Source organism: Bos indicus, chromosome X, assembly GCF_029378745.1.
Source record: "Bos indicus isolate NIAB-ARS_2022 breed Sahiwal x Tharparkar chromosome X, NIAB-ARS_B.indTharparkar_mat_pri_1.0, whole genome shotgun sequence".
NCBI lineage: Eukaryota > Metazoa > Chordata > Mammalia > Artiodactyla > Bovidae > Bos > Bos indicus.
The window spans coordinates 85,336,817-85,364,586 of NC_091789.1; the positions used below are offsets into that span (position 1 = coordinate 85,336,817).

At 50.5% G+C, this 27,770-nt stretch overlaps 1 protein-coding gene across 3 annotated transcripts; it reads right to left on the reverse strand.

Annotated features, from left to right (window-relative positions):
• Window positions 1-167: 167 nt before the first annotated feature.
• NLGN3 (neuroligin 3) lies at window positions 168-26,823 on the reverse strand. Of its 3 annotated transcripts, XM_019956413.2 has the most exons (8): window positions 26,685-26,823; window positions 23,518-24,174; window positions 22,835-22,894; window positions 18,883-18,942; window positions 17,092-17,241; window positions 10,210-10,395; window positions 6,762-7,551; window positions 168-6,124 (listed from the first exon to the last, which is right to left on the reverse strand). In XM_019956413.2, the coding sequence occupies exons 2-8, from the start codon at window positions 23,972-23,974 to the stop codon at window positions 5,281-5,283; spliced, it is 2,547 nt and encodes an 848-aa protein (XP_019811972.1). In that variant the 5' UTR covers window positions 23,975-24,174; window positions 26,685-26,823; the 3' UTR covers window positions 168-5,280. The 3 variants fall into 3 exon arrangements, with proteins under 3 accessions (XP_019811972.1, XP_019811974.1, XP_019811975.1); XM_019956415.2 differs by lacking the exon at window positions 22,835-22,894; XM_019956416.2 differs by lacking the exons at window positions 18,883-18,942; window positions 22,835-22,894.
• Between the last annotated feature and the right edge of the window lie 947 nt (window positions 26,824-27,770).

The following is a 27,770-nucleotide window of genomic DNA, read 5'->3' on the forward strand; positions in this document are numbered from 1 at the left end:
CATTTGAGTTAGTACATTCTAATTTCAGAGATTGTTTTTAATCATTATAAAGTTCTTCTTAAACATAGCAAAATGTTTATATCAGGATGTTGAGATTAGGAAGTTTTTTCTTGTCTGTTTTTGAAGATGTTGGTAATAAATTTTAAAAGGACTTCAAAAGGCTGGAATCATGAGCCAAAACTTTTATTATCATTTTCTCATTATAAAAAAGAAAGAAAAAAAGCCTCTTCCTTCTATCCAGCCCAAATCTACTTTCCTGTAACTTCCACCCCATTAGATCTTAGAGCCCTTGGAGTCACACACAGAATAAATGTCCAGCTTCCTCTTCACTATGAGCCCAGTAATGATTTGCTGACAGTAGAGAAATTTCTCTGGGGATTTGCTAGTTCCCTTACTATTCTCACCACTCTTTCTCTGGCTGTACTTTTGTTGACATGTCCCTTGAAGTATGATGCCTGCATTGAACAGAGGGCCTCAAGTGTGGTCTGACCAGTACAGACGATCTACTGCACAAGACGATCACTTACTTCCTTTATTCTGGACATTATGCTCTTATTAATATAGCTTAAGGTCATGATACTTTTGGTAACAACCAAACCACACTTTTGACTCGTGGATCATGATGAGATTCCATTTACTCTAAAACCCTTTAAGTCACATCTCACACTTCTTAACAGTTACACTGTTACATTTTGAAATTTAAAAAGGTGACATCATCCTTGTCTTTGTAAACTCTGATTTTGCTATACCGAGTCCATCATACGAGCCTCTTGACATCTGTACAAGTTCTTATTCTGTCATCTCACATTTTGGCACTTCCTCCCAGCTATGTATAATTTTCAAAGTTTATCTAGTGACATGAAAGCCGGAAATCGCCTAGAATTCCCACATTTCTTCATGTTGTCCTAAAAGTATGGTGAGAGAATGTTTCTTTGAGCTCCAGATACACTGTAGGGGTAACATTCTAGTCTACCCATCGAGTCAGCCTATCAAAGGAAATGAGCTTGAGTGGGAAATGGTTTTTCCAGAATCCATGCAGGGGCTAAGTGTTCTCTTCCTTTTCTAATTGCTCACCAACCCTCATTTGTTCTAGAATCTTGCCCTCAGTCAATATTTAACTCATTGATCTCAGTGATGCAGCAGTGTGCATCCCTTTCACCCTCCATGGGGTTTTCAAAGCCATCACCAGTTGTCCTGCAACTGGAGCTGCAGGTCGTCACAGCTGGGCTGTTATTGATCGAGACTAGGAAGTGGAGTTGCTCAGAGCAGCTAAAGGCTCTCTGGGACTAGACTCCCTTGAGGAGCCTCTCTCTGGGGCTCACTTTGTCCCTTTGACTCTGAAAATCCTTCTCCTTGCAGAAAAGAAGAAACACGGGAGTTGCCAAGGAGATTTTGTTTCTTGTCTGTGAAACCATTAGCAAATTAAAGAAAAATCAGGGCCCCCCATTATTCATCTGGCAACACCCAAACTCTTCTGCTGTTATGAAGACCTCCACAACCTTTCTTTCCAATCTTTCCAAATGATTTCCCATCATTTGACTTGAACCTTTCACTTCTGTCACTGCTCCTCAAGCACATTTAGAATCTTACCTCCATGCTCTGGCTGAGGACTTTCCCCCAATTTGGAATGCCCATTATTCCATCTCCCACCCAGATCTTACCATAGCTTTTCTTGCAATTTCTCCAGCTCTTTTTACCTTCACCATACAAATGAGGTCACAGAGATTATGCATTTTACTCATCTGATCACAAACTGTCTTCCTGACAGTACGCACCCCAAAGTGGGTATATTTTATCCCTCATTGTATATAGACCAGCACAGGGCCTGGCTTACAGTCCTGATAACCATCCTTGCTTCCCATGGAAATTTTCCACAGTGACTGACCTCTGGCCCTTCACACACACCACGAGTTCAGATCCCAAGATATCTGTGTCCAGCTCCTCAAAAGACTAATATAGAAACTAGATAAATCTAGAGATGGAGGCTGGATCCGGTTTAGGCCCTAATGATTTTTGCCATGTGAAATCAAATCCAAGTATACCCTCAGCCCTTTAAACAAGAACCTGGGCTTTTTTTTTTTTTTTTTTTGCTGGACTCAGGGCTGGCAGTCAGCAAGGGGGCCAAGAACACTCAAACCACCCAGGCACAGCACTGACTGTCAATTAGACTGAAACTCTGCCTGCATTAGAGGTCTCGCAGATCTTTTTTTAGGTGTGAAGACCAACTATGATCTCTCACTGATGAGTCCCAAATAGGGTTGGAGCTGGGTTTGCTATGGCACTTTTAGTTCTTAGAGGAGACAATGTCTACATCCTTTCCAACTAGAAAGCCTCCTAATTTGGAGGCACACACACACCCCTCAGAAGAGGAGGTTCATTTTGGTATATCTGACATGGAGTAATCAAAGGATCATAATAATAAAGACTGACTGATCTAAAATGGTCACATAACCCAGCCCTTTGCATTCAGAAAGATGAACACCATTGCTTCCCTTAGTCACTCATTCAATATGGCAACTGTTATTGAGTTACTACATGCCATGATCAACTCCTATCTACAGCAAAGTTTTGCCTTGTGTCTAACTTAATCTTTCCCCCGTATCACTCTCAGAAGATCACCCAGTTCTGTCCTGATTTAGGGGATGATATATCTCCTAATTTTTTGATGATGTTGATGTCACACTTGTCATATAGCAGGTGCTCCACAATTATTGAATGTTATTTTCATCAGCTTCCTCCTTTTTAAATTTAAAAAAAAAAAAAAAAAACTTAGTCCTTTGGCACATTGTTTTTGCTCTTCTCCAGATCCTCTCTAGCTTTTCCACATATGCTGAAAATGTGTTGACCAAGGGCAGACCCATTACTGTTTTCAAAGTCCTAACCAATGTTAGGTAGAGTGGAGAAAATTGAGGACCATGAGAAAGGTCATATGTTACTGGACTACATTTTAGGTCTGTTTCTAACACTGTGACATTGTGTTTTTCTGAGCCCATTTCCTCAGTTATAAAATAAGTGGGTTGGACTACATGACTTTGAGCTTACTTCTAAAAAACTCAGACTGCGATTACTTCCCAGTGACTCCATGCTGAATTTTTGTTATTATGTGCTAGTATCCAAGTTAGTTTTGGAAAGAAAGAAGGAAGGGAGGGGGGAAGAAGAGAAAGAATAGGGTGAGAGGAAGGAGGGAAGGAGGAGAAAACCAGTTCTACATTAGGGACTCATCCAACTCAAGACCCACCCTGACACCCTCCCCCCAGTTCTATTTTCTTTTTTTAACTAACCTAGGTCAAGTCAATCATTGCCCATCTCTTTTGTCCCCACATACCATATTAGTATTTAGTTCTTGGTTTTGGTCTTTTTACTACCTTGTGTTTGTTCCCTCTGAACGTCATCGTGTTGTGTTGGTTCATCTCCTTCATTCCATCAGGGACACTTGGAAGAATGCTATTCCTGGTTTCTGAGGTGTCTGCAACCCCACCTAACTGTCACACTTGATGAGCAGACTCCTGGTTTAGTCCTTCAAGTCACTGAGGGTAGTACGAGATACCATACTGCTAACTCTGTGGAGCCCACTGAATCTGTCCCCCAGGGTTGACAGGGAGCTACTGATCACAGTCCTGGAGAGAAATGCTCCCAGGGCCCCAGTGACTTCTCCAACTCTAATTCACAGAACAGGAAACCAGTATCCCTGGGGAGGAGAGGGCCCCTGCTCTGTCAGTCACCCAAGGCCAGGGAGTCCACATATCTGATGCTGCACTGGATTCAGACATGAAAAAGAATTTTCAGCATATTAGAGGGCGGACCTCGTCCCAGCTCCCAGTCGTCCAGGACGAGGGCAGGGTAGTGGCGATGGTGGCAGAGGCAGCAGCGGGTGGCGGCGGCAGTGGCAGCAGAAGCCGTGGTGCAGTGGAGAAGGAAGTGTTACTTTTGCAGTTTCATTAGGAGGCCCGAGGAGGTGCCGAGAGAAGGCTTCAGCAGCAGGAACCCAGAGCGTTGGGGGGTGAGGGTGGGGGTGGGGACAGCAACCTGATTAAGATTTGAGAGGCCTTCGTGCAGGGGGTCAGCAGCCAGCCGCCCAGACTTGTATCAGCTTAAAGGCACAGGATGCAGAGGGAGACTGCGAGTCCTCTCCCGCAGAGGTGCCCTGCCAGGAGGTCTGTCGGGGCAAGGCCTGTGCAAGGGAGGCAGGTTGGGAGTGCTAACTGGATTTTTTATTTTTATATCAAGACACTGTGTTTAAAATTTTTACAAAGGACAAACTCCATGGGTTTCCGTTAGTGTTTTAAGAACTTTTCTTTAAAAAAAAAAAAAGCCAACAACAACGAAAAAACACCGTCTTTTTGAAAGAGAAATGACATACACGAAAGAGACTCTAAAGAAAATGGGGCGAATTTCTGAGAGCATTACCCCAAGGGCAGAGGTAGGACCCAGCTTACACCCAGGGCCCCCAATAATGACATGGCCTCCACAAAACCTCGTTCACCAAATCTGGGGTCCCCTGGTCTAGGGAGGCCAATGCTCCTGGGGAACGCAGGTCACCTGTGGTCTCCACAGCCCTCCACAGAGATAGAGGCGGCTGGTGAGTTGTCCCCTACGGCCCTCCAACCCCATCCAGTGACAGCCCCTTCCTCCTTCTCCCCCATGGTCTTGCTCGAATCTGTTTCTTTCTTGGGGCTCACGTTCCTCAGTCATTGTGTGAGCAATGGGAGTTCCAAAGCCAGAGAGACCTAGGCCTGGAGCCCTCCCTTCCGGAGCCTCTTTGCACTCATGGGTTGGAGAAGCATTTGTTCCAATTTTTTTTTTTTTTTAAAAATCAACAAAAACGAGACCCAGAAAAAAGACCAAGTCTAAGGGAGAAAGAGCTACTCTGCTCTTTAAAGCTCCCAAGTCTGGAGTTGGTGGGTGGTGCAGTTCCAAGAGATGCGGAAGGCGAGCACCAAGGGGTATCCAGCTGGTGCTTCAGGCTCCCTGGGAGTGTCTGTGGTCAGGTCTGGGAGCCGGCTTCAGCTGCTGTTCCATGGGTCCTCAGTTTCCCAAGGACTCGTGTGTCTCCATTTGAAGGGCTTGTTCAGGTTTACTTCCTTATTTGTGTTGTTGCACATGCGGGTGCATGTCCATATCTGTCTATGTTTGTGCACGTGGGTCTGCTGTTGGGTGTGGGTGCGTGCGTATACATAGATGTCTGCATGTGTCTGCGTGTGTGTGTGCATGTGTGCGTGTGTTTTTGTGGATCTGGGAGGGGAAGAACCAGGATATAGGCTGTGCTCTGGGCTGGAGCTACTATACCCGGGTGGTGGAGTGTGAGTGGGGCAGCCCAGTACTGTTGAACCCTGCGGCAAAGGTGTTATAGGGGTGCAATGTCTGCAGCCCCACCAGGGAGTTGGGGATCATAGTGATGGTGTTGGGGGTCATGAGTGGAATGTCATCAGGGGAGCGCCGCAGGGTCAGCGTGTAGTCAGGCAGCGTGGTGAGGCGCAGGGTGTCGTGGGGGGGACCTGCCTCACACTCGTGGTGTGTGGGACCCAGTTGCAGTGCTGCCAGCTCCTCCTCAGGAGCAGCTCCCAGTTCAGGAGCCCCAGCTCCCCTCTGAGGGCTGGGCTGCCGCAGGGGCTCCTGACGTCGCTTGTCCTTCCGATAGTAGAGAGCAGCGAAGGCCAGGACATTAAGGAACAGGAGGGAGGCCCCCACAGCGATGGTGACGCTTAATTCAGTGGAGTAGTCACGTGGGTTCTCCACCAGGAGTGGCCCTGCATCCTGGTCCCCGTTCCAGGACCCCTGGGCATTCTCGTTGCTGTAGGCGGGAGAGATGGCTGGTCGCTTGGTGCTCCAGGTCTTGCCATTGGGCCTGCGGGTGATGTGGGAGCTGTGGGTGGTATCCGGGGGCGGCACTTTGGTGGTTGTGGACGTGTAGTGGAACATGTCGTGCAGGTTGTATAGGTGGGGCACCAAGTGTTTCCAAAAGGCCACCTTAGTGGCCCGGTAATGATCGCGGACCCTTGGCTTCAGCCCGATGTGAAGGTACAGCTGGTCTCGGGGATTGTATTTGGACCAGGCCACTTCCTCAAAGCGGTTGGCCTTGGTGTGAATGAACTTGGTGTCCTGGGGGACCGGCTTGTTGGGATCCCTGAAATACCACATGGAAATCTGGGGTCACCACTCTATGTAATGAGGAAAAGGCCCAGATTCTTCCTTTAACACCCAGCCCTAAACCCCTTCCCCAGTCCAGAATGTCCTACCATTTCCATGTTTTTTGGGGTCCCTCACCCTGTCCATACCCCTCATCTTCCCCAGACCTTGAACTCCTATTGCCCATGGCATCATGGAAACCATCACATCCTCCCCTGCACCCATCCTCTGAGATCAAGCTATAGGATGCTTCTTCTCACAAGTTATAGAGCATCCATTCATCTTTTCAGCTGCCCAGTTTTTCCAAGAGCCCTTTAAAGGCTTTCTGAATGTACTTTATTCCCACTTCACCTGGCTTCTTACCATCTAAACTCGAATCCCATAGTTATGCCAGTAATTCTCATTCCTGCTTGATCCTTATGCTGACCAAGTTCTGAGCCTCCACAAAAATTTTTAAGGGAAGGAAATGGCATGAAAGACTAGATAAGGGGATGTATGGAGAAGGATGAAGGGGTTACCAATCAAGATTTGGGGACTGTTTTAGGAAGGGAGATGATGGAAGAGGTTTAGGTAGAGGAGCAAAGGGGAGGGCACGCTAGGGTCCCAAAGTAGAAGAACCCCCACCTTCTCCTTACCCAGTCTTGGCAAAGTTGGTCCAGTAGGTCATCACAACAGCACTGAGCATAACGTCATTCTTGGAGAAGTTGCAGGGGAAGAGGTCAGTGGGGCCTACCATAGGGACACCAAAAACATAGGGTACTTCATCCCCATGAGCTGCGTCTGACCAAGCAGGCTTCATGAGGCTCTGGCAGTGATGGTAGAAGGCGTAGAAGTAGGTAGGCGAGCCATAGCGGGCATGCAGATCAGCCGTCACCACTGAGGGCTCCACCCACTGGTGGTCAGTGAAGAGTGCCACCAATGTCTTACGGCGGGTCTCAGGATTGTCACGGTCTGCCCAGTCTGTGTACATGAACTTGATGGTCTCCCGCAGGGTGTCCTTACCCTCAGGATAGCCATACAGATTGTCCACAAAGTTGGAGACTGAATAGTCAAAGTCAGTGCCAGAGACACCATCTTCAGGGTCCACCACCCCTTCCACAAACTTGAGCCCCTCACCCTGGTTGACACCTAGCATGATGTCATAGTTGAGGAACTCGCCCTGTTCCATGAGAATCTCTGGGTCATCAGGAATGACATCACCATCAATCACTGGGCCAAAAGCCACATGGTAGCGGGCTGGCTGGATGTCTTGCTCTACCAGCTCCTTGGCACTCTTTTGCCGAAGACAGTCCACCATGTCAACTGTGTCTAGCACATTACAGCCCACCTTGTCTGCCAGCAGGCTGGTGTACTTCACCGGTTGGTAGTTCACAGCCCAGCTGGACAGAGCAGAACCGCTTTGGATGATGGCCCTCTGGAAAAGCCCTTAGAAAATAGACAGCACCAAGTCAGATCATCATGTCACTCGTGGCCTAGGCCTGGCCCTGTGGGACAGATCAAACACCTCTTCATTCCTTTTTTATTGAGGTCGCCCTCTGGGTTGAATGGGCTGTGAAGAAGGAATAACCCTTTTGCTGGAATGATGGGTTAGGACCAGAGGAGAGGTTGTTGGGCTCTTTTCCTGACTGGTCCCCCGCCTGTTTCTTATCTCCTCATTCTAGGATGATGGTTGGTAACTTCGGGGTTAAGGAAATGCCAGGAAGAATTAACCCCTTGGGTCCCAGACATCAGTTTCCTTAGGCTCCCTCTCTTTATCTCTCCTTTTCTTCCCCTCTTGCTTCCTGCCCAGCTGGGCCCAGCTCTGTGCCAGCACACCACCAGGGAGCTGGCGCTTCCACCACAAAGGGGTCTTTTTCATGAGGGATGAGAAATGCAGGCAGGAGAGAGTTTCACATTCTGGGAGTTTGGGGAAGGATTCCTGAGGGCAAAGGCCCTGTGGTCTGAAGGTCTCCAGGGCATGTGCCCTCCCAAACTGTAGCCTCCACAGGGACTTTCCTTTTCCTGAAGCTACTGATGCCTCAGGTCCAGATTTTCCCCTTGCTAAGAAGGAGCCAGTCCCCCAAACTCAAAACATAGATGATTCTTCCCCTCTATGGAAAAAAGGTATCATTCTTTCTCTGACCTCAACATTCCCAAGTAAGGGGAAATCTGGCCCACAGGTGCACAGTTCTATTCCTCTAAAAGAAAGAGTTTATGGGACTTCTCTGGTGCTCCAGTGGTTAAGACTCTGTGCTCCCAATGTAGGGGCCACAGGTTTGAGCCCAGCTCAGGGAACTAACATCCTTTATGCCATATGACATAGCCACAAAAAAAAAAAAAAAAGAGAGAGAGAAAGAAAGAAAGTTGAAGGGAGTCTGCATGGGTAAAAAAGAGAGGGAGAGAAATATAGATGACTACATAAGAAAGCCTCATTTTTTGAAAGATTATTCTCCATTAATCAGTTACAGAAAGAGAGAATAAATCTTTAAAGCAGCCAGGTTTCCAGGGACACAGGCCCACTATGACACAGAGAATTACCACCACACCAAGAAAGGCTTTCTCCTCCCAGGGAAATAGTCCCAGTCAGAGGAGGCACTGTTCCTCTGTCCAAACAGAGGCACCTTCACCACTCGTCACTTCACTCTCCTTGATGGAAAAAAGGAATTCCTCTTCCTGTACCATCACCTAGGAACACATTCTAAGTTGCCTACTTCCCACCTTAGTCTTCCCTCATGGAGTCCCTGGAGGCACAGAGGCAGAATTTCTAGGTCAGAAAAGGTGATTTTTCTCCCTGAGACAGGCCTTCTTCAAAGAGAGAATGCAAGTCTTCCTGTGAGAATATCACTAACTCATAAGGTGGATTTCAGTGAAAAACTGTGTTCTCTCTCATGGTTTTCCTTACTTTAGAGAAGGACACTTATTTTGAGAAGCTCATCTTTGCCTCTCAGAGGTAGAAAGGGCTCTTACAGTCCAGGTGGCGCTAGTGGTAAAGAACCCGCCTGCCAATTCAGGAGATGTAAGAGACACAGGTCTTCCCGAGTCGGGAAGATCCCCTGGAAAAGGGCATGGCAACCCACTCTAATATTCTTGCATGGAGAATCCCATGGACAGAGGAGCCTGGTGGGCTACAGTCCATAGGTTTGCAAAGAGTTGGACATGACTGAAGCAACTTAGCATGTACTCATAGTCCACAGGTGAAGAGAACATTTCCTGCTGAACACAAAAAAGGGTCCATTTGGCCCTCTTGGAAGGGTCACTGGCAGAGGCTTCCCATCAGGCTAAAAATTAAAGTCTCCCTTAGCTGGGGTCATACAGCTTGGGGGTGGGAGAGGTTTGGTCTGGACTGTGATAAGAACTTGCCACCCCTCAAACAAAGCTCATCCACAGGTTTTTAATGCTGGCTTTGGTCCTGTCTCCCCCGTCAAGGGCAGTTCCTGTCTTACACAGACTTGCTCTTCAGAGATGAAGGCCGAGAATGAGTGTTTCTTACACCTAAAAACTAATTTCCACTCTAGAGCTCTACCCGAAGTCACGTGTCCTTCCCACACAGAAAGATTTCCCCGGCCCAAAAAGAGCCAGTGTCCCTTCAGAAAGAGAGAGAGACATCCTACTCCCACACTCCTCAATAAGACTCCCACATCACAAGGAGAACCTTCCTTTCTCAAGATATAAATGGGATTCTCTCCTTTCCTCTCTCACACTGGGAGATATACATCTTCCCCTAGAGAAACACTTCCTTTCCACTTCTCCCCAAAGAAGGCGTCCCTTGTAGCTCAGCTGGTAGAGAATCTGCCTGCAATGTGGGAGACCTGGGTTTGATCCCTGGGTTGGGAAGATCCCTTGGAGAAGGGAACGGCTACCCACTCCAGTGTTCTGGCCTGGAGAATCCCATGGACTGTATAGTCCATGGGGTCGCAAAGAGTCAGACACGACATTCACTTTCACTTTCTCCCCAAAGGGACACTGAGCTGGTAGGCGAGGGTTGCTGATTCCCCTGGGTGCTCTTGGGACATGAAGCTGGGCATCCTGGAGCCTGGAGGGCCTGGGGTCAGGGTTGGCAGCCAGCACTTGGCTAGTTCTTGTGCTGTTCCAAGAGCTACTCACCTTCAGAATGATGCGACAGTGTGAGGAGGCTGACACAGGATGCACCAATGCCTGAGCCAAAGACGGTGATACGGCGGGGATCACCACCAAAGAAGGCGATATTCTCGCTCACCCAGCGGAGGGCCTGGATTTGGTCAAGGAGCCCATAGTTTCCCTTGGCAGCCTGATCGCCAGTGCTCAGGAAACCTGAATTCAATAAAGGGCACAAGGACAGTGAAGGTGGAGGGATGGAGCATTTGGATGGCGATGACTGTCAGGGGCATAAGGATGGAGGATGAGCATGCAGTGTAGCTCTTTTCACCCAGTTAGCATTAACCATTGCTCTTTTCTGCAAGGTCCAGCACCATCACTCTGGGAAAGATCAGTTTCCTACTTCCTACTCATTCCCCAGTTTGGAAGGCGGGGTCTCCAGACTGTCTGAAAGGGATGCCTCCAGTTGGGAGACTTAAACTGCAGGAATTGTAAATGGCCAGTATCCAGCATCCTTTGCCTTGATGTGCTAACTGATACATTACTCTAGCACCTGTCAAGATAGAGTAGAAAGAGCAGGGACCTTGGCTCTACCATTTACTGGCCATGTAGTTTTAGGCAACTTTTGAAAATCCCTGGGATCTAGCTTCCTCTCCTGTAAAATGGGGATAAAATACTTCAAAGGGTTGTATCAAGGATAAAATGAGCATAGGCGTATCAGATATGCTCAGCACACTATACATCAATAGCTACTTCTCTTTTCGCTTTGTTCTGTCTCTGGAGGAAGTTAAGATTCGAAGAGACTATAATCCCTAAGCCCTCCTGGCACCCCCTGTCCAAGCTTGTCCATTTCCACTTCCTTCCAGGGCCTCAGATGCCCCCTTCTCCTCATTCTCAGGGCAAGTCCTCATTTCCCCATCCTCCAAGACCTAATGAATCAGAAACTCTGGGGGTGGGGCCCAGCAATCTCTATGTTTAACAAGCTCTCCAGGTAATTCTGATGCCTGCTAAAGTTGGAAAACCACTGGGTTAGACCATCTTTTTCGTCTGGTGGAGAAATGGGGAAGTCAGTGCAGCTCATTACCACAGAAACAGGTCTTCCCGCCCACCCACTGGGATTTGCTGCTGAGGAGACATGTCACCATGGAGACTACCTTCCCACCCACCTGCTGGGATTTGCTGCTATGGAGACTTGTTGCCATGGCGACTACCTTCCCACCCACCTGCTGGCTATCCCACAGAGATGTCCTATATTCCCCCTACTCCACCCTGCTTCCATTTTAGTCTGATCTTGCTGCTTCATTTCATCCTTTTCCCTGATATTTAGGCTCCTTGGAAGGCTATCATCTCCTGCCCTAGGCTTTTGGAAAGGTTCTTTCCAGGTGGATAGCTGTGGTGCTCTTACACACTGAAAACCTATACCTGGGTCAGTATTTTTTAACTCCACAGTTAAAAGCTCATCCACAGCCCCTGGGATGAACTTTGTGGGAGGCCATGTTTGAGGAGGCTCCCTCAGCTCACAGAGAGTTCTCCAATGGGCCTGGTAGACCACGAGCAAAAGCTGAATTCAAACAGACTCAAGCAGGCACAAGACCTCATCACTGTCTTTCTTGAGTCCTTCTGAATCTAGCTACTGTGAAAGAGCTCATTTCACCCTCTTCAAGTATGTTATTAATTTACCTTTGGTGCAATTAAGTATGTAAAGTACTTAGTTATTCCTCTCAGGATCTAGTCACAAGCCCTCTTTAGCCCCAGGTTCCCAATGAGGAAATGAGAAGGAATTAGAGAAAGCCTGAATAAGGATGAATGGAGGAGCTCTTGTGCCTCTAGACAAGGGAACCAGCTTCTTGTCTGGCCCATTCACAAGCTGAAGTTGCTCCTGCAAGTCTTGAAAAGTATGCTGACCAAGATCCAACCTGGCTGTCCAAGCCTTGAGACCCTCCAGCAAAAATCATTGTGTTTCTCTTAGCCTGCCTGTCCTCCCTCCCTCCTCTCTCTTTCCCCCATTTTCTCTCTGCCTTGTCTTTTATTTAGGCAATAGCAGACTTGGCTTTGGTCTTTGCCAAGGTATCATTCAGTGAAATGTGTCAAATACACCTGTCCTAATCAGCAGGGAGAGCCTGCATTTGGATGTAGTAAAGTAGATTTCTCCAAAATGTACCAATTTCCTGGGTTGGGAACAAAGGCCTGAAAGGGCTGAGTGGAGGATTTGAGCATCACTGTCTTCTCCCTTGGGTCCCATGAACCTCAGGATAAGAGGCACTGAAGCTTGTGGATGACGTCATGTCAACCATCCTACTGCAAGCATCCTGCTTGAAGTGCTCTATCCAACAGGCTCAGGTAGATGATACAGTAAATGTCACTGACCACAAACACAAAAAACCTGGCAGTTTGGAAGAGCAGGCATTTGCTGCTGGTTCCCCAGTAACTCAGTCATCCAGTGAAACCATGTGAGAATGAGGGCTGAGACACCAAACTCCATAAACTGCTAGAGCAAATCTGAGCCAGTCTCCCTGGGCCCGAGTTTATACTGCAGTACATGGTAAGCTGCTTGTCAACAGAAGACAAGGGAATCTGGTACACTGTATCAAAACCAGATAGCATGTCACCCAAGGCTTGACATTTACCAGGTTTTCAGTTTGCCTGAAGGTACCTGAGCAAGGATGTAGGATTCAGTTCTGAAACCTGAAAGAAAACTCAGCAAGCCCTTACTTCCTCAGCCCTAGGGATATCCACATCCTATATCCTGCTGGGGTCCCTTTCTTTTGTTGGTCTCAAGCCCAATGGGGGCTTTTCAAATTATAGCTACCTCTCTGCCTTGGATGGGATCCATGGACTCGCCTGTGACATTGTCTAATAAAATATGTGCATCACCTAAGATGTCTAAAGAAGCACCTTGGAGGGAACCGTCTGTTTGGGCTCAGGGCTCGGAGAAGCTGATGGAAGGAGAGTGAATGAATGCATATAATTGAGGTCCAAAACTGGTCACATGTTTTGGGAAACAAAACAACAAAGCCTCAGCTATACAACAAAATCCCCAAGAAACAGGGACAAACCCATTTTCTATATCTGGCCCCAAGAGACAAAAACAACTCGTATGTATCCAGAGTCCAATCAGTGGCTTATTGATTACATTTGTGTTCCAGAGCAGGCACTGAAGGACACACAGGAGGTGGTGGGAAACTTCTGGCCAAATCTTACTTTATGGCTCCTTCTGAGGTTTGAGTAGTATTATTTTGATCATTAACTATTTAAGTCCAAAGAATACAAATGTTTATTTTTTTAAAATAAATATTTTTTAAAATGTGCTGTTTTTTTTAACCCCAAGATGTGCTGTTCTGGTTATGCAAAAAAGAGGAGGTTGTAAGGTGGTGGTCGGGGTCTTAACCTGAATTTCATGGATGAGTTTCAGTGGGATCCATGAAATAATTTCTGTAAGTTTGTGTGTGTGTGTGTGTGTGTGTGTGTGTGTGGTGTGTGTGTGTGTGTGTGTATGTATGTATGCATGCAAGGATTTTCTGGGATAAGGGGCCATCATTTCAAAGGGGTCCAAGACTCCCCAAAAGGTTAAAAATTTCTGATATACAAGCTTAAGGATTAGAGCAACTGAAGGGCTGTGAAGTAATCATCAAACCAGGATATCACAGGGAGCTTGCAGCCCACAGCTCCCAAGTGACACTTCAAATCCTGAGTCTCTCCTCTGCCTCCTTTCTCTGTGTCATTCTCATCCTCTTTTCTCTTTACCATCCTTTCCTTCCCTTTCTTACTTTTCTCCCCTCATTTCCCCAATTCTCCACTCTCTCTTTGCCTTCATTCCAGCTGGTCAGATAATTTGGAACTGAAGCATATTCTTAGTATTCTCTGTGCTTTCCATTGGTCCTTAGAGAATGGAGCTTTGTGTTGATCATTTTTAAAAGCAGCTGAGTTGAACATTTTCTATCACTCTCATTTAGAAAATAAAGTAACAAAATTACGTCTGGCCTTCAACAACCATGCATGTGTGCCTGCATATCTGTGTGTGATTACATTTGTATATTCATTACTCTTCAGGCACTGGGCAGCCCAAGTGTGTGGGTTTACAGCCACCTGCATGGTACCATTTTTACTGTCAGAGACTCCAATCCTCTTTCTCAATGGGACAGAACAGCTTACGAGAGCCTTGCCATAATGTCTGGAGCAACTCCGAGAGCCACAGGAGCAGTGGCAGAACTATAAAACCCGAAGCCCACTAGTCTGTGGAGAGACCAGGGAGATGCCCCACACAGGTCACATCTAGTATCTGGATCTGCTGAAGGGGACGCAGGCTCCACTTTTTTCAGAGAATATAATTTCTCCAGCCTGAACCTCCAAAAGATGTCTTGCTATCCCATGTAGTATTAAGGGGAAGTCAACAGGAGGTGGCCTTTCTGTGTATGGAACTGCACCCACAAGTGAAATGCAGCTCTGGGGTCTCTGAGGTTCGAACAGGCAAAGCCACATATTCACAAGTATATGAAAATAAGGTCCCATCAGCCAACCAGCCCAGAAGAAGCCAGGCCTACTGTTGGTTCAGCACCCAGGCCTGCAGACCTGACAAAGAGCCCTGACCCACACTGGGACTCTGAGGACACCAGCCCTCCAAGCAGGAAGTTGGCTTCTTTGTGCCACTCCAAGGGTATGGGGCTGCATGTGCCCTCAGAGGCCTGTGTGCTTGGTTGCCCTCTCTGAGGCACTTGTTTACCTCAAGACCTTGGCCACAGTTAGGCATTACCAGTTATCAAGGAAGGCACAGGGCAGAGGGGCAGCCTAAATCTCCAAAATAAGCACGTAGGCAACAAAGTATGTGTGGGAAGGGGATAAGGGTGTGTATGAGGAGGTATTTGAGAACTAAGTGTGTATGTCTGGGAGCACAGTGGTGTAAGGGATAGGAGTATATGGAGATATATGTGTGGAGAGAGTAGAAGAAATGTGTAGTGTATGTATATGGGGTATGTAAGTGTGGGGTGTGCATGAGTTTGTATGGATATGGATGACCAGGTGTGGGTATATGGATGCATGTATATTTGTAGGGTAGGAATATGTATACATGTATGTATTGGACATACATATGCTAGATGTGTATAGGAAGAGTATGTGTGCATATGTACATGTATACATGTGGGTATGTGCATGGAGGTCTGTGGGTTTGTGTATAAGGGGGGATGTATAAGGGGGAACCGGAGAAGGCAATGGCACCCCACTCCAGTACTCTTGCCTGGAAAATCCCATGGACGGAGGAGCCTGGTAGGCTGCAGTCCATGGGGTCGCTAAGAGTCAGACATGACTGAGCGACTTCACTTTCACTTTTCACTTTCCTGCATTGGAGAAGGAAATGGCAACCCACTCCAGTGTTCTTGCCTGGAGAATCCCAGGGACACGGGGAGCCTGGTGGGCTGCCGTCTATGGGATCACACAGAGTCGGACACGACTGAAGTGACTTAGCAGCAGCAGCAGTAGCATAAGGGGGGGAACATATATTATATGTAGAGCATGGAATGTGTATGTACACGTGGAAGCAGGGATATGAGGGATATATGTAGTATTTGTGTACTTTGGGGTGGGGAGGTGTGGACTTGCAGGTATGGCTCCTATATGTGTAGGGAGGGGAACAGTGGTTCATGCTTATGTAGGGAAGCTGAGGGACATATGCGTGTGTGTGAATGTTAGAGGAGAGTGGATACAGAAGTGGGGTATGTAGGGAGACATAGATCTGTGTATGTGTAGAAGATTCCCCCACCACTCCATACACACTCCACACATATAGTCTCCCCAACACACATATCTAGATACCCCACACCTTTCTACACTCCTTACCCATACCCCGCATCTTATCCATAGCCCACATCTACACAGATTTCTCTCACCTCCCATGTGTACACACACACAAACACATACACACACACAGAGGTTCCCTCCCCATTGCTATATCTACATCTGTGCCCATATACATATGTGTGGTGTTTGGGTGTGGGTACCACTCCAGTACTCTTGCCTGGAGAATCCCATAGACAGAGGAGCCTGGTGGGCTGCCGTCTATGGGGTCACACAGAGTCGGACACAACTGAAGTGATTTAGCAGCAGCAGCAGCAGCAGCAGTAGCAGCATGGACCCAGGGTGTGGGTCTTTGTGTAGAGTGCATTATGGGGGTAGAGGGAAGCATGAGGTGGGCATGTGTGGTGTATATGGGCATAGACGTAGATATAGTGATGTGGAGGGAACCTGTGTGTGTGTGTGTGTATGCATGGAAGGTGAGAAAAATCTGTGTAGATGTGGGGTATGGATATGGAGTATAGAGAGGTATGCGGGTATCTGGATATGTGCGCTGGGGAAAACATATGTGTGGAGTGTGTATGGAGTGGTGGGAGAAGGTGCATATATGTGAGGGGGTCTGTAGATGTAGATGTAGGGATGTGTGTGTGTATGTTTGTGGAGGTGAGAAATAGTTGGACACATGGGGATGGATGTGGGCCATGTGGACATGTGAGGGTATATGGGTGTGCAGATGTGTGACTGACTAAAAGGAATATCCTGTGTATGTGTAGGGTGTTTAGGGATGTGAGGGTGGGAGAATAGAGATAAGGACAGGACACCAGAAAATAAATTGATTTTACAAAACTCAGCCATGCAAAAATCTGGAAGCAGAGACCTGGCTTGAGGCCTAAGAGAAGGTGTGAAGTTTGAACTGAATTTCAAATGGCATCTCAACATTCCAGGAAAGGACCTAGGGATGTGCGTAAGCTCCGAGCAGTTGGGTAAAACCATGGGATAACAACCTTGTGACCACCGTCATTAGCACCGGCTAGAGAACCGAGGGGCTTGTTCTCAACTCCTCAGCCTTCTATCCTTCCTTTGAGAGTTCAGGCTTCCTTCTAGGCATCCAACAGGGAACCATACCTAGCACTCCAACCCGATAGTTGAGGGTGATGACGATGACGTTGCCATAACTGGCCAGGACACTGCCGTCAATCATGTTGCCTGTCCCTTCCATGTAAGAGCCTCCATGGATGTAGACCATGACAGGCTTAGCGCCACTGTCCCGGATGTCTGCAAGGAGAAGGGTTGAGACACAGGCTGGGTAGGCTGCCCTTCCTCCCCCACCCCCGCCAGCCCTGGGGTGGGGTGCGGGCAGCAAAGCTATCCCAGGTTCCAGGACACCACTGCCATCTCTGAGGGCAGGACTCAGGGGGCTGTTCAGCCCAGAGCTTGGGCCATCGGCCAGAGAAAGTCAGATTCTGGTGATGTTTTTAAAGACTGGTTTCAAGTGCCTCCCAGCTGAAGGCAGCCAGGTGTGCCTGATACAGTGAGTTCTACAGAGGCTGTGGCTGAGCCCTGGGGGACAGAGGGCAGGAGGAAGAGAAAGGGCTGGTCCCTTAGCTGGATCAGTGAGTCCCTGCCCTGGGCACCCAGGAGTCCTGGGACCTGACATGGCTTTAGAGAGCAGGAGCTGGGGAGCCCTGAAACCCCCAAGGCTAGACCAGTTACATGGAAATACGGCCATTGGCAGCAGCTGGCCCCCCAGTGCAGACAGAGACAAGAGGTGTGGGGATAAGGGGCGGCACAGGAAGAGAACAAGGGAAAATGTGGGGACAGGGGAGAGAATGGCAGAGATGGGGTTGGGGGGACCTTACTGACATGGTTTCTCAACCATGTGCTCATTTACCCCATTCCCCCTGGACATCAGGCAGACTTAGCTGCAAACACTGGGGATGAGGAAGAGGTGGGGCAGAACTAAGAATGAGAGAGCCCACCCCGAGTCAGCTCTGAGATGAAGATGGAGCCTCCACAGAGGCCACTCAGCAAGGGATTTTTAAGTGGTTGCTCCCAAGCCGTGACTGTCCCAAGTGGGGACAGGGCTGATCTCCTAGACCTGCAGCACAACCCCCACCCCCGGCCTGGGAGCTGGGCTGCACCCCACTGCCCCAGAATACCCTACCAGCCACCAGTGGGCCCCCTTGAGCTGTGTGGCCCCCAGGGGTGGGGGCCAAGGCATGGAGGTAGAAGGGAATGCTCTCTGCTGCTGCAAACACAACCTGTTTTCCTGAGGAGGAAGGAAGACTGGTTCAACCGTCACCCAAAGATCTTATGCCATCCACTGCCTGGTCTGTGGCGTATTGGCCTCAGCCTGGTGTTTCAGCCTGGTTCTTGTGGCCGTCCTGAACCTAATACAGCCCCTGACCCCAGGCCATCTCTCTCTTTCTGGGCGAAGGCCAAGGAGGTTCTAGGTGGCGCTGTTCCCCAGCCCCTGGGGTCATCACTGCCTCACTCCTCACTTCCCTCTCCCAGGAGCCAACCTCCCCACAAAAACACAGGGGCTCCTGCCATTCAGGTTTCTCTGTGCCTCTCCTCACCCCCCGCCCTCCTCAGTCCTGCTTTCTCTCCACTCTCCCTGCTGCTCAGTCAGGGCAGGTGCCCAGGAACCACAGAAGATGGGGAAGGAAGCTGTCTCCGGGCAGTGGGGGACCCCGTAGCTCTGCTCGTGGTCCCCTGCTCCTGCCAGCCGTGTCCATCACCCTGGAACTCCCAGTGGCTGACCAGGCCAAAGATGGATGAACAGCCCAACGGCCTTGTACAGGAACAGAAACACACCAACGGACAGACAGACAGACAGACGGGGCTTCTCCCCATTGAGAGGGGGAGGGGCTCTGTGCCATGCACCAGCCGCCACGCCCTGCAGCCCCCAAATACCTTCATCTTCATCCCCGTCATTATCCGCTAAGTCCTCGCCCTGTTTCTTAGCGCCGGATCCTGGGGACCAGACACGGGGAGACACAACAGCACAGAACAGAGAACAAAACAGAGAGAGAATTCAAAAACAGCATGACTGCAGTGTGGCCCAGCAAGCCAGCTCTGGGCCTGGGCCCAGGACAGGCAGGAGGGATGGCAAGAACTGAGGGAATGGGTGGGCTGAGGCCCAGACCTTCATCAGGATGATGGTGTTGCAGGCCCCTGCTGTGCTGGCCTCACTGCACCTCCCTACCTGCCTCTCTGTCCCCAACAGCCTGTCTCAGCCAACCACCTTCCCAGTTAGGAAGGAGGCAGCAGCAGGTGGGCCAGGGCATGGAGCTGGAGACCATCTCAGGGGAAGGCCTTCTCCCAGGTGGAAGGGGCTGCACATGCGTACACAGGCCAGCTGAGCTGGAGCGTGGGGGCAGGCGCCAAGGGTGAGAGGTGGCATCACCACCATGTAGCTACAGACGTGAGCTGCCAGGGCAGAGCCAGGGACCCTAGTCCTAAGCTATTTGGGCCCAGTGGGCAGCCTCAAGCTGGGTCTCAACTGATCCTGATTCCCACAGGAGAAAATGGGAAATGAAGCTTTCCCTCGCTGGGACCTGCTCTGAGTAATGGCAAATGGGGTTCCTGCCCACAGGAACCAGGCCTGAGAGCAGCAAGCATTGCTCTGAGATCAAAAGACAGCCAGAGAGGGAGGAAGGGAAGAGAAGGAAGGGGAAAAGGAGAAAGGGACATGAGAGAGAGAGAAACAGAGATAGGAATGATGGTAGCAGCTCCTACCATGTACCGAATGGTTACCATGTGCCAGACACTCTACTTCTGCCATACTGTTTGATCCTTACACCCCAGTGAGGGAGGGACTATCTTTATTCCTGTTTCACTGATGGGGAAACTGAGGATCAGAGAAGCAAAGTGACTTGCTTAAGATCACACAGTTAGGAAGTGCTAGAGGTGAGATCCAAACCCAGGTCTGCTTGATTCCAAAGTCAATGGTCTTTCCACTGCACCATGCCACCTTTCTGGGATGGGGAAAGGGAAGGGAAAAAATAAGTCAGGAAAAGAGGTGGATCATGGGGAAGGGGGAAGGGAGGGAATAAGAGAAAAGAAGAAACTAGAGGACAGAAGTTTAGGACCTGGCTGAGCTGGCACCAACTCTCCTTCCCATTCTAAGGAGACAAGAAGTTCATCTTGAAAATGGCTTTGAGAAAGAAGACCCACCACCCGGGTGCTGATCAGTGTGTGGAAACAGAGGTCATTCTACGGTACCCCAGGGCTTATCCTCTTGTCTAAGACATCAGATACTCTTGGCCCGGAGGCAGCAAATAGCTTTCTTTCTCAGCTGGTCTGGGTTCCCTTACAGCTATTAATCAAAACAGGAGCCGCCCTCAAATTATAAAATAACTTTTCAACTAGGGCAAGAGCCCAGCCTGAGGGGCAGAAACTGCCTCTGGCTTTCTGAACCTCTAGTGGTGCCTACCGTCTTAACACCTGACGACAGCACTGCCCTCAGAAACCCTGTGGGGCCTGGGGCATCATCACCCACGCAGCAGAAAGCCCCACCCCGTCCTCAAACAGCAAGAAATCACTCATCCTTAAACATGAATTCCCTCCAATTTGATGAAGGTGGAGGTGGGGGGACAGGGCACACCTTCCCCAGGAATTTCTTCACTTACTCTGGACCCTGACTTAAAAGATGCATCCCTTTTGTCCCCTTCTGGGAATGTCCCTGGCTTGCTGCACAGTCCCAGCCTCCTTTGTGCAGATGCTTTGCTCCCTCTGCATAGCACTCACTGAGCAACTCCTCACTGCCATGCCTGTCCCCGCCCCTCCAGGGACTAGCTAGACCACCATCCCCGAGTCCAGTACTGTGCTGCTGCAGGTGCTCAACCAGCCCTGCCTGCTCTGAACACACCACCCCCATAACCATCTCTGGGGACGGGTCTCCCCTAAGAGGCAGGCTTTTAAAATCTGTTTCAAATGGCCAACAGGCCCTGGATAGGGAACTAATTTGAGCAGCTAAATGACCAGATGCCCTCTCCCATGCTGTCTGGAACCCACTTCCCAGCTTGGCCTGTGGGGCTTCACTAAACCAGCTGAGTTTCAACACTAGCCTATGAGCTTCAGAATAGTGATCAAGTCTTTAGTTATTTCTAAATCTTTCCTCTACCTCATATCCCTCCACATCCCAACAGCACCTAGCACATGGCCTTGCCCATAGTCAACAATCATGATTGGTAAATGTTCGAACTTGACTGGTGCTTCCAGGTCTGGATTCTTAGGACTGGACTGGACTGCCCTAGGCTCTTACTGGTGCTCTGGGGGATCAACTGCTCCTAGGAAATGGTTAATGTCATTGCCTCCCCCTCCATCCCCACACCCAAGCAAGCAACTAACTACTAGAAGCAGGTTTAACAGACCCTCTTCATGAATTCTTTTACAGGTTAAAGGAATGTTAAAAGGAATGTTAAGACTGGAATAGTCCTCTACCACCTTCAGATGCAGAAACGGAGGTTCTCAAAGGAAAAGACTTGTCTAAGGTTTCACTGTGAGTTAGCAGCTGATATGGGACCCAGGCTTGTGGCTCCCAGACCCATACTCTTTATGCAGTACCTCCATCTCCTATCTTCATTCATGCAAAAGCGTTTTTACTGATTGCCTTCTGAGCTCTTTACTGAAGCCCTGAGCTGGGTGTGGGGAGGTGGTGGAAAGCTTATCTCTGGGGCAGGGGACCTCCCTCAGAGCTTCAGTGTGCATCAGAAGCACAATATATACATTTCTGGGCTCTTCTCCCAGGAGATTCTTACTCAGTAGGGAATATCCAGTCCCTAATGACCCCACCTGGGGGAATCCTGCCCTATGATTTCAAAGGAAAACAAACTCCAAGCTTGCCAAAGGGTTGTAGGGACCAGGCTGTGATTTTCCACCTGTTCCTTAGTCTGTTACTGCTTCCAATTGATTCACCCCATCTGTATTTCACCATTTGTTTCAGAGGGGAGGTGGGAATGACCAGATGGGAGTTGCCTCACATGCTACAGTGGAAAGAACACTTCCCTGAGGGTCAAGAGACCCAGGTTTTGGTCCAGGCCCTGCCACAGAACAAGGAAGGGGCCTTGAGCAGCAGCAAGTCACTCCCCTGGGCCTGTTTCCACATCTGTAAAATTGGGAAGCCAACTCGTGCCTTATAAGCTTCCAGAGAAGGGAGGGGGGGTGGATTTTCTGAGGTAAGTATGCAAATACTTTGCAAAAAACACAAAGTGGTGTTGGAACAGGAAGTTATTATACAGGTGGTGGGGGGACAAATTCCTCCTGGCAAGAGTGCCAATTTGAAATTTGAGATCTTGTGCCTCCTTTAGAGTCCACAGTTTCCAGAGACCTCCCAAGGTCTGCCATCAGGCCAGCCGGGGGCACTCAGCTATGCCCTGGCCAGAGGCGGTAGACAGGGTGGCAGGGTTGCTACGCCTGGGTACAGTTTGGTCTAAGCTCCAGGGCTGGAGAGTTGAATCTCAACTTTCAACCTGGGAAAGAGCACGGAAGGATGAGTTGGCAGCTCCCTCACCAGGAAAATGGCAGAGCCTCTGGCTCCATTTTGGTGGCTTAGAGTTTCTCCTGAGGTGACCTGGAGGAAAGCACTGGCTTGGTCTTCGGCACACACTTTAGGGTGGAATTGGGGGCCAGGAAGTTTGAAAGAAACGGGGTTTTGCTGCTTCTGCTCTGAACCTGCCTTAGGCCACCAGAGCCTCCCTGAGGGGAGCCGGGGCCCTTGGATGAGGTGGAACTTATGCCTGCTCACTGACCGCCCCCTGAGCCTGGGCTATTTGAAGGAAGGCTGGGTCCTCAGGGGCAAGGGCAGGTGGGCAGGTAGCCCTCCCTCTCTCTCTCTCTCCCTCCCCGCCGGCTGGCTACCTACCTCCTTTCCTACAAATTTTCTTGTTGGGCTTTCGGGCGCATTCCTTGGAAATCCGCTTTACTGTAAAATGAATAAAAAACTAAAAAATAACAGGAGGCCTCTGCCCAGGGGCATGCACCCCCCACCCCCCAGGCCCCAATAGCTGCTCTGCAGGCGGCACATGGCAGAGAGCCTGTCCCACCATCTCCTTATTTCTGTCACTTACCTTAGTGTGACCCCCGCGGGAGGAGGCATCAGCTAGTGAAAGAGGAGGCACCTAAGCACTGCCCACCAGGCTTGCCCCCTTCCCCCCACACACACCCAGCTCCCTTGGCCACACACACACAGGTGGAATGGCAACAGAGGGGCCCGGTGGAGCCAGCATCCTCCCGCGGGGAAGCTGCCAGCAGTGACCCATACTCCCCCGGGGAACCCCCATCCAGCATCTGGCCCTAGACCTGTCAAAGCTCTCAGGCCTGGCCAGGCCCATCCTGTGGTAACAGTGTCACTCACACATGGGAGCTCAGACAATGCTGGGAGAGGAAAGAACAGGGAGGAGGAAGAGGGAGGCCAAGCCAAGTGATGGTTAAAAGCCTTTTCACAGACAGACAGATGCATGCTTCAGGGCACACGACCACATGCCAGCCACAAACACGGTGGGGCGGGTGGGAAGCAGGGAGGGCACAGCGCCTGGCCACACTCACCATCCTCCGTTGGCACATAGACGTTCAGGTAGAGGCAGTCCTCGTTAGGCTCCTGGATGTAAGTAGCGACGATATCCAAGTTGGCGGTGAACCAGACAGGAAGCATGACTTCGGGCACAGCTGTGTGGATGTTCTGGGGGCACACTGGGGGAAACTGTGTGGCGTTCCGGATGCCCGACCAGGATGGGGGCGGTTCAGGGGGCAGGAAACGTTTCTCGCCGATCGGGGGAGCTGCGTAGGGCACCCCAAGGTACTGGTCCACAGGCCCCAGGATCTCACTGGGCAATGGTACCCGGGCACCCCTTAGCTTCCCAAAGTGAGTGTTGACTGTGGGTGCTGGGGCCTGGGTACTGGCCCTCAGCACCAAGCTCAGGAACCACAAGGTGAGGCACAGGCTCCGGCCAACTGTGGGCTTGGGGCTCAGGGACAGCGAAGGTGGGCCAAGCCACAGCCACATGTTCCGGGCCGGGGGACTGGCAGGAGAGGCAGACTCCAGGGTCACAGCATCAGCCCAACAGGCAGCCCCTTCATGGCCACACTGACTTGAACCTCAAAACTGAACTCCCGAGGGACACCTACAGGTGCCCGGCAACGTACAGAGCAGGTCGTCCGAGCACCACAGCTTCAGAAAGGGGACTCCCTCAGGGCCAGACAGGCCTGTGGAAAGAGGGAAGTATGCGTCATCCAAGATGGTTGGGAGGATCGTGGAGTGGGTCTTTGGGGCCCTACCGTTCTCGGGCTGTTCTCTTATAGTTAAGAAAGGTTTCTTCACACCCGGGATTCCAAGGACCCTCAGACTGCCATTCAGAGCCATTAGCTGCACCCAGGGAAGTGGTTAGAAAAGCCAAGGGGATGGAGAGATTGACAGTTGTTGCCACTGTAAGTTGCCAGTCCCCAACTTCAACTTCTCAGCCAATGGAGTTCATCGGGGTCAACTGGAGCCAGAGTAGCATGTGGGGAAACAGGAAGTGGAGCTCAAGTTCCTGGGTACTCTTCCTGGACACTGAGCTCCTAGCCTCCAAGACCCATAACCCCCATAGGGTCCTCCACGTCAGGAGAGGGTAGGATTGTGCACCTCACTCCAGGACTAAGGCAGAATAAGGGAATATGCATCACATAAGCAAAGGGGCCTCTAGAGAGATCCCCTCTCTCTCTGGCAGGGAAGGGGGCAGGACAGACATTCACAAGAGTCCCCAGGCCCTCCTGTACATTTCTCCACAGCCCTCACTGCTTCCGAATACTTAAACATCAGTCCTTTCTGGTAGTTATCTCTAATTCACACGGGGTGCCAGAAACTGAGGCAGAAAGAAGTCTGCCTAGCACCCTAGGCATTGTTGATGCTCAGCCAGTGTAAAATAAACAACGGAGGGCGGGGGACACACACTCAGAGACTCACAGAAATAAACTCACAAAGACTCAAGAGGGAGTGAGAGAGAGAAAGCCTGAATCACAGACACTGTGATATTCACTCAGGGACATACATTTCAAACCCACAGAGACCCCCTCATATAGTCCCACCTTCTGAGACAGAGAGCTTCACAGAGCCAGAGACTCAGAGAGAGATACATTCAGAGACACACACAGAGACTCACTGAAACCTAATCACACATACCACATAGGTAAATATCCAGGGACACAGGCAGCATAATGGTGACACACAGGTGGAGACAGAAGCAGAAATAGCAACACACTCGAGGCACACAGGCCTTCCGATACAACAGCTGTACAGTCAACACACATACATAGGCACACACAGACACTCCCGCATGGACACACACACACACACACACAATTGAGTTTCCCCCTATTTCTCCCGCCTTCCAAGATTGTAGGCCTGCTCCTTTAAGAACTGGCTGAAGGGGTGGGGGAGGGAGAATGGGAACGCCCGGCCACCGCCACCGAGAGAGGGGAATGAGAGCGTGTGTGTCTGTGTGTGTGTGTGTGTGTGTGTGTGTGTGTGTGAGAGAGAGAGAGAGAGAGAGAGAGAAGGAGAAAGGAAGAGAGAGAGAAAGGAAGAGGGAAAGAGAAAAAGGAGGAGGAGGGAGGGCGGGCAAAGAGACTAAAGGGGGGGCTCAGAGGAAATGGGGAGAAAAGTATGGGTGGTTAGATCCCAGACACTGCCCAGAATGCACCCGGGTGGGGGGAGGAGGGGAAGGGGTAGGAGTAGGGAGGTGGGGCAGGAGGGAGTGGGTGTGCGTGTGTGTATGGGGGGGCTAGTCCGCAGCTGAGTTCACACAATCCCCCCATTCACCGTCTCCATGGCAACTCCGGGGTACAGACCGCTCATTCACACGGCTTCCCCGCCAGCAACCCCCCCACCCCACACCATTAACCCCCTCGGTGCTGCCCCTCCCCGCAAATTCCATTAACCCTTTTGAGATGCCTCCCTCTCCAGTAACCCTTGAGCACCAAATGCTGTTCTCCTGTGAGTCAATTTCCTGCAGCCCTTCCCCATGAACACCTAGACAAATCAACCGACCCCCAAACGCCCTCTGTACCCTAGGACCCACTGTGAGTCCCCAAGGCCAAGATCTCCATCCTGGTCCAACTTGCAATTTGGGAGAAGACAAGGGGAGGTGGCAAAGCCGGGGATTCAGAAAGCATCTGGGGGGTATTCTGGGCTGGAGCAGTATTGGGCGGGGGGCATTGTGCAGGAATGGACTGGTGTCTAGAACTGCAGTACTGGGGGCTTTGCGGGTTCTGAATGGTATTGGGGGATGGAGCTGCAATGGAATGGGGGAGAATAGGATAAAGGCCTCCGTTGGGGGGGGGGGCTGCAGAGAGTGGGGGAGGGAGTCTGGCTGTGAGATGCTATGATGGAAGAAGGATGGGGCTGCACTGCGGGGGAGGGGGGACTGGCAATGTGCAAAACAGAAACGGGGCAGGGGGCCCTCAAGAGGGGTATTTTGATGAGCATGCGGGCAGGGCAGTGGAAATAGAGGGACCATGGGCGGGAGGATGATAAGGATGCGGGATTCAGGGAGGAAGGAGGTGGAGGGGAAATGCGGGGGAGGATTGGGGGGGGGGTCAGGGGTGCCGATGGAGAACATGGGGTTGAGGATGGGGTGCATTGGCTGGGAAGTGGAGCACCCCAGGATTGGGAAGGGATAGGATCGGGGCAAGGTATGGGCAGCTAGAGGATGAGAGACCGGAGCAGGCGGCCTCACCTGTTCCCCGGGCTGTTGCGAGCGACTGAACCGGGCCACGGACCACCCATATCGCTTCCAGGCCAAGGGCTCCGCACCCGAATCCCCGAGATCTGCTCTCCGGCAGCCTGGCTGCTGTGCCCGCGCACCGAGGGGGCGCGCTGCGCGTACCCAGACAAGGGGGGGCGCGGTCCCTTCCATTAACTCCTTTTGCGCCAGAGATGGCTCAAGTCCTGGGGCATGGCCCAATTCCTCCCAGGCTCAAACACACTCTCCCCATCCTCTCTCTCACACACCCCTCAAATCACAGATAGACGATCTTCCAGGGCAGCTAGTTCAAACTTTACCTTCAAAGCTTGAGACCTCAAAACAAAGGGAGAAACTGAGGCACTGCCTGCAGGAGTCCTCAGTCACACTCCATGAAGACCAGCCTCCAGCCCACTTGGTATCCCTCACCTCTCCTCAGCACCAGCACCACTCAAGCACCAACAATAGGTGTGTAGTGTGGGGTGCACTTTGCCCTCATCCTGTCACTCTCAAAAAGGTCAGCATTGTTCCTTTCTGTTGGGGCATGTCAGACTCTGGCTGTCAGCATGCCAGTTGTCCAACCATGTCAGTCTCTCCCACTCCAGACCCGGCTGTCTCAGTGTCTTGTGTTCTGTGTGTAGGGCACCTGTCCAGTTTCATTAGCCCCCCATCCGAAGCCCCTCTGAGTGTCCCTTATCCCAGCCAAGCCTCTACCCGTATAGTTCCTCAGAACGTTTCTGTCAGGATAACACAGGGCAGAAGAAAGCTTCAGTCAATTATGTTCAACTTTATCCTGTTGGACAGTTCCTCTCCTTGTGCACACTACCCTTAAATTTAGTAAGTCCCATCTGAGCAAGGGCTTCATGGACCTCAGAGGGACTTTTTTTTTGTAACTTGGGTATTGATTGGTGCTCCTGGTTTTACCAGCACAACTGACAGTTCCCAGTGCTAGAGTGCAACTGTGGCCTGGATGGTATCCTGAAGTTGTCCAATCATCAGGTACCACCCACCTATGAGGTTGGGACTGGCCTCTTCCAGCCCCACCAGAGGGCTCCATGATAGTAAATCAGTTGCCTCTCA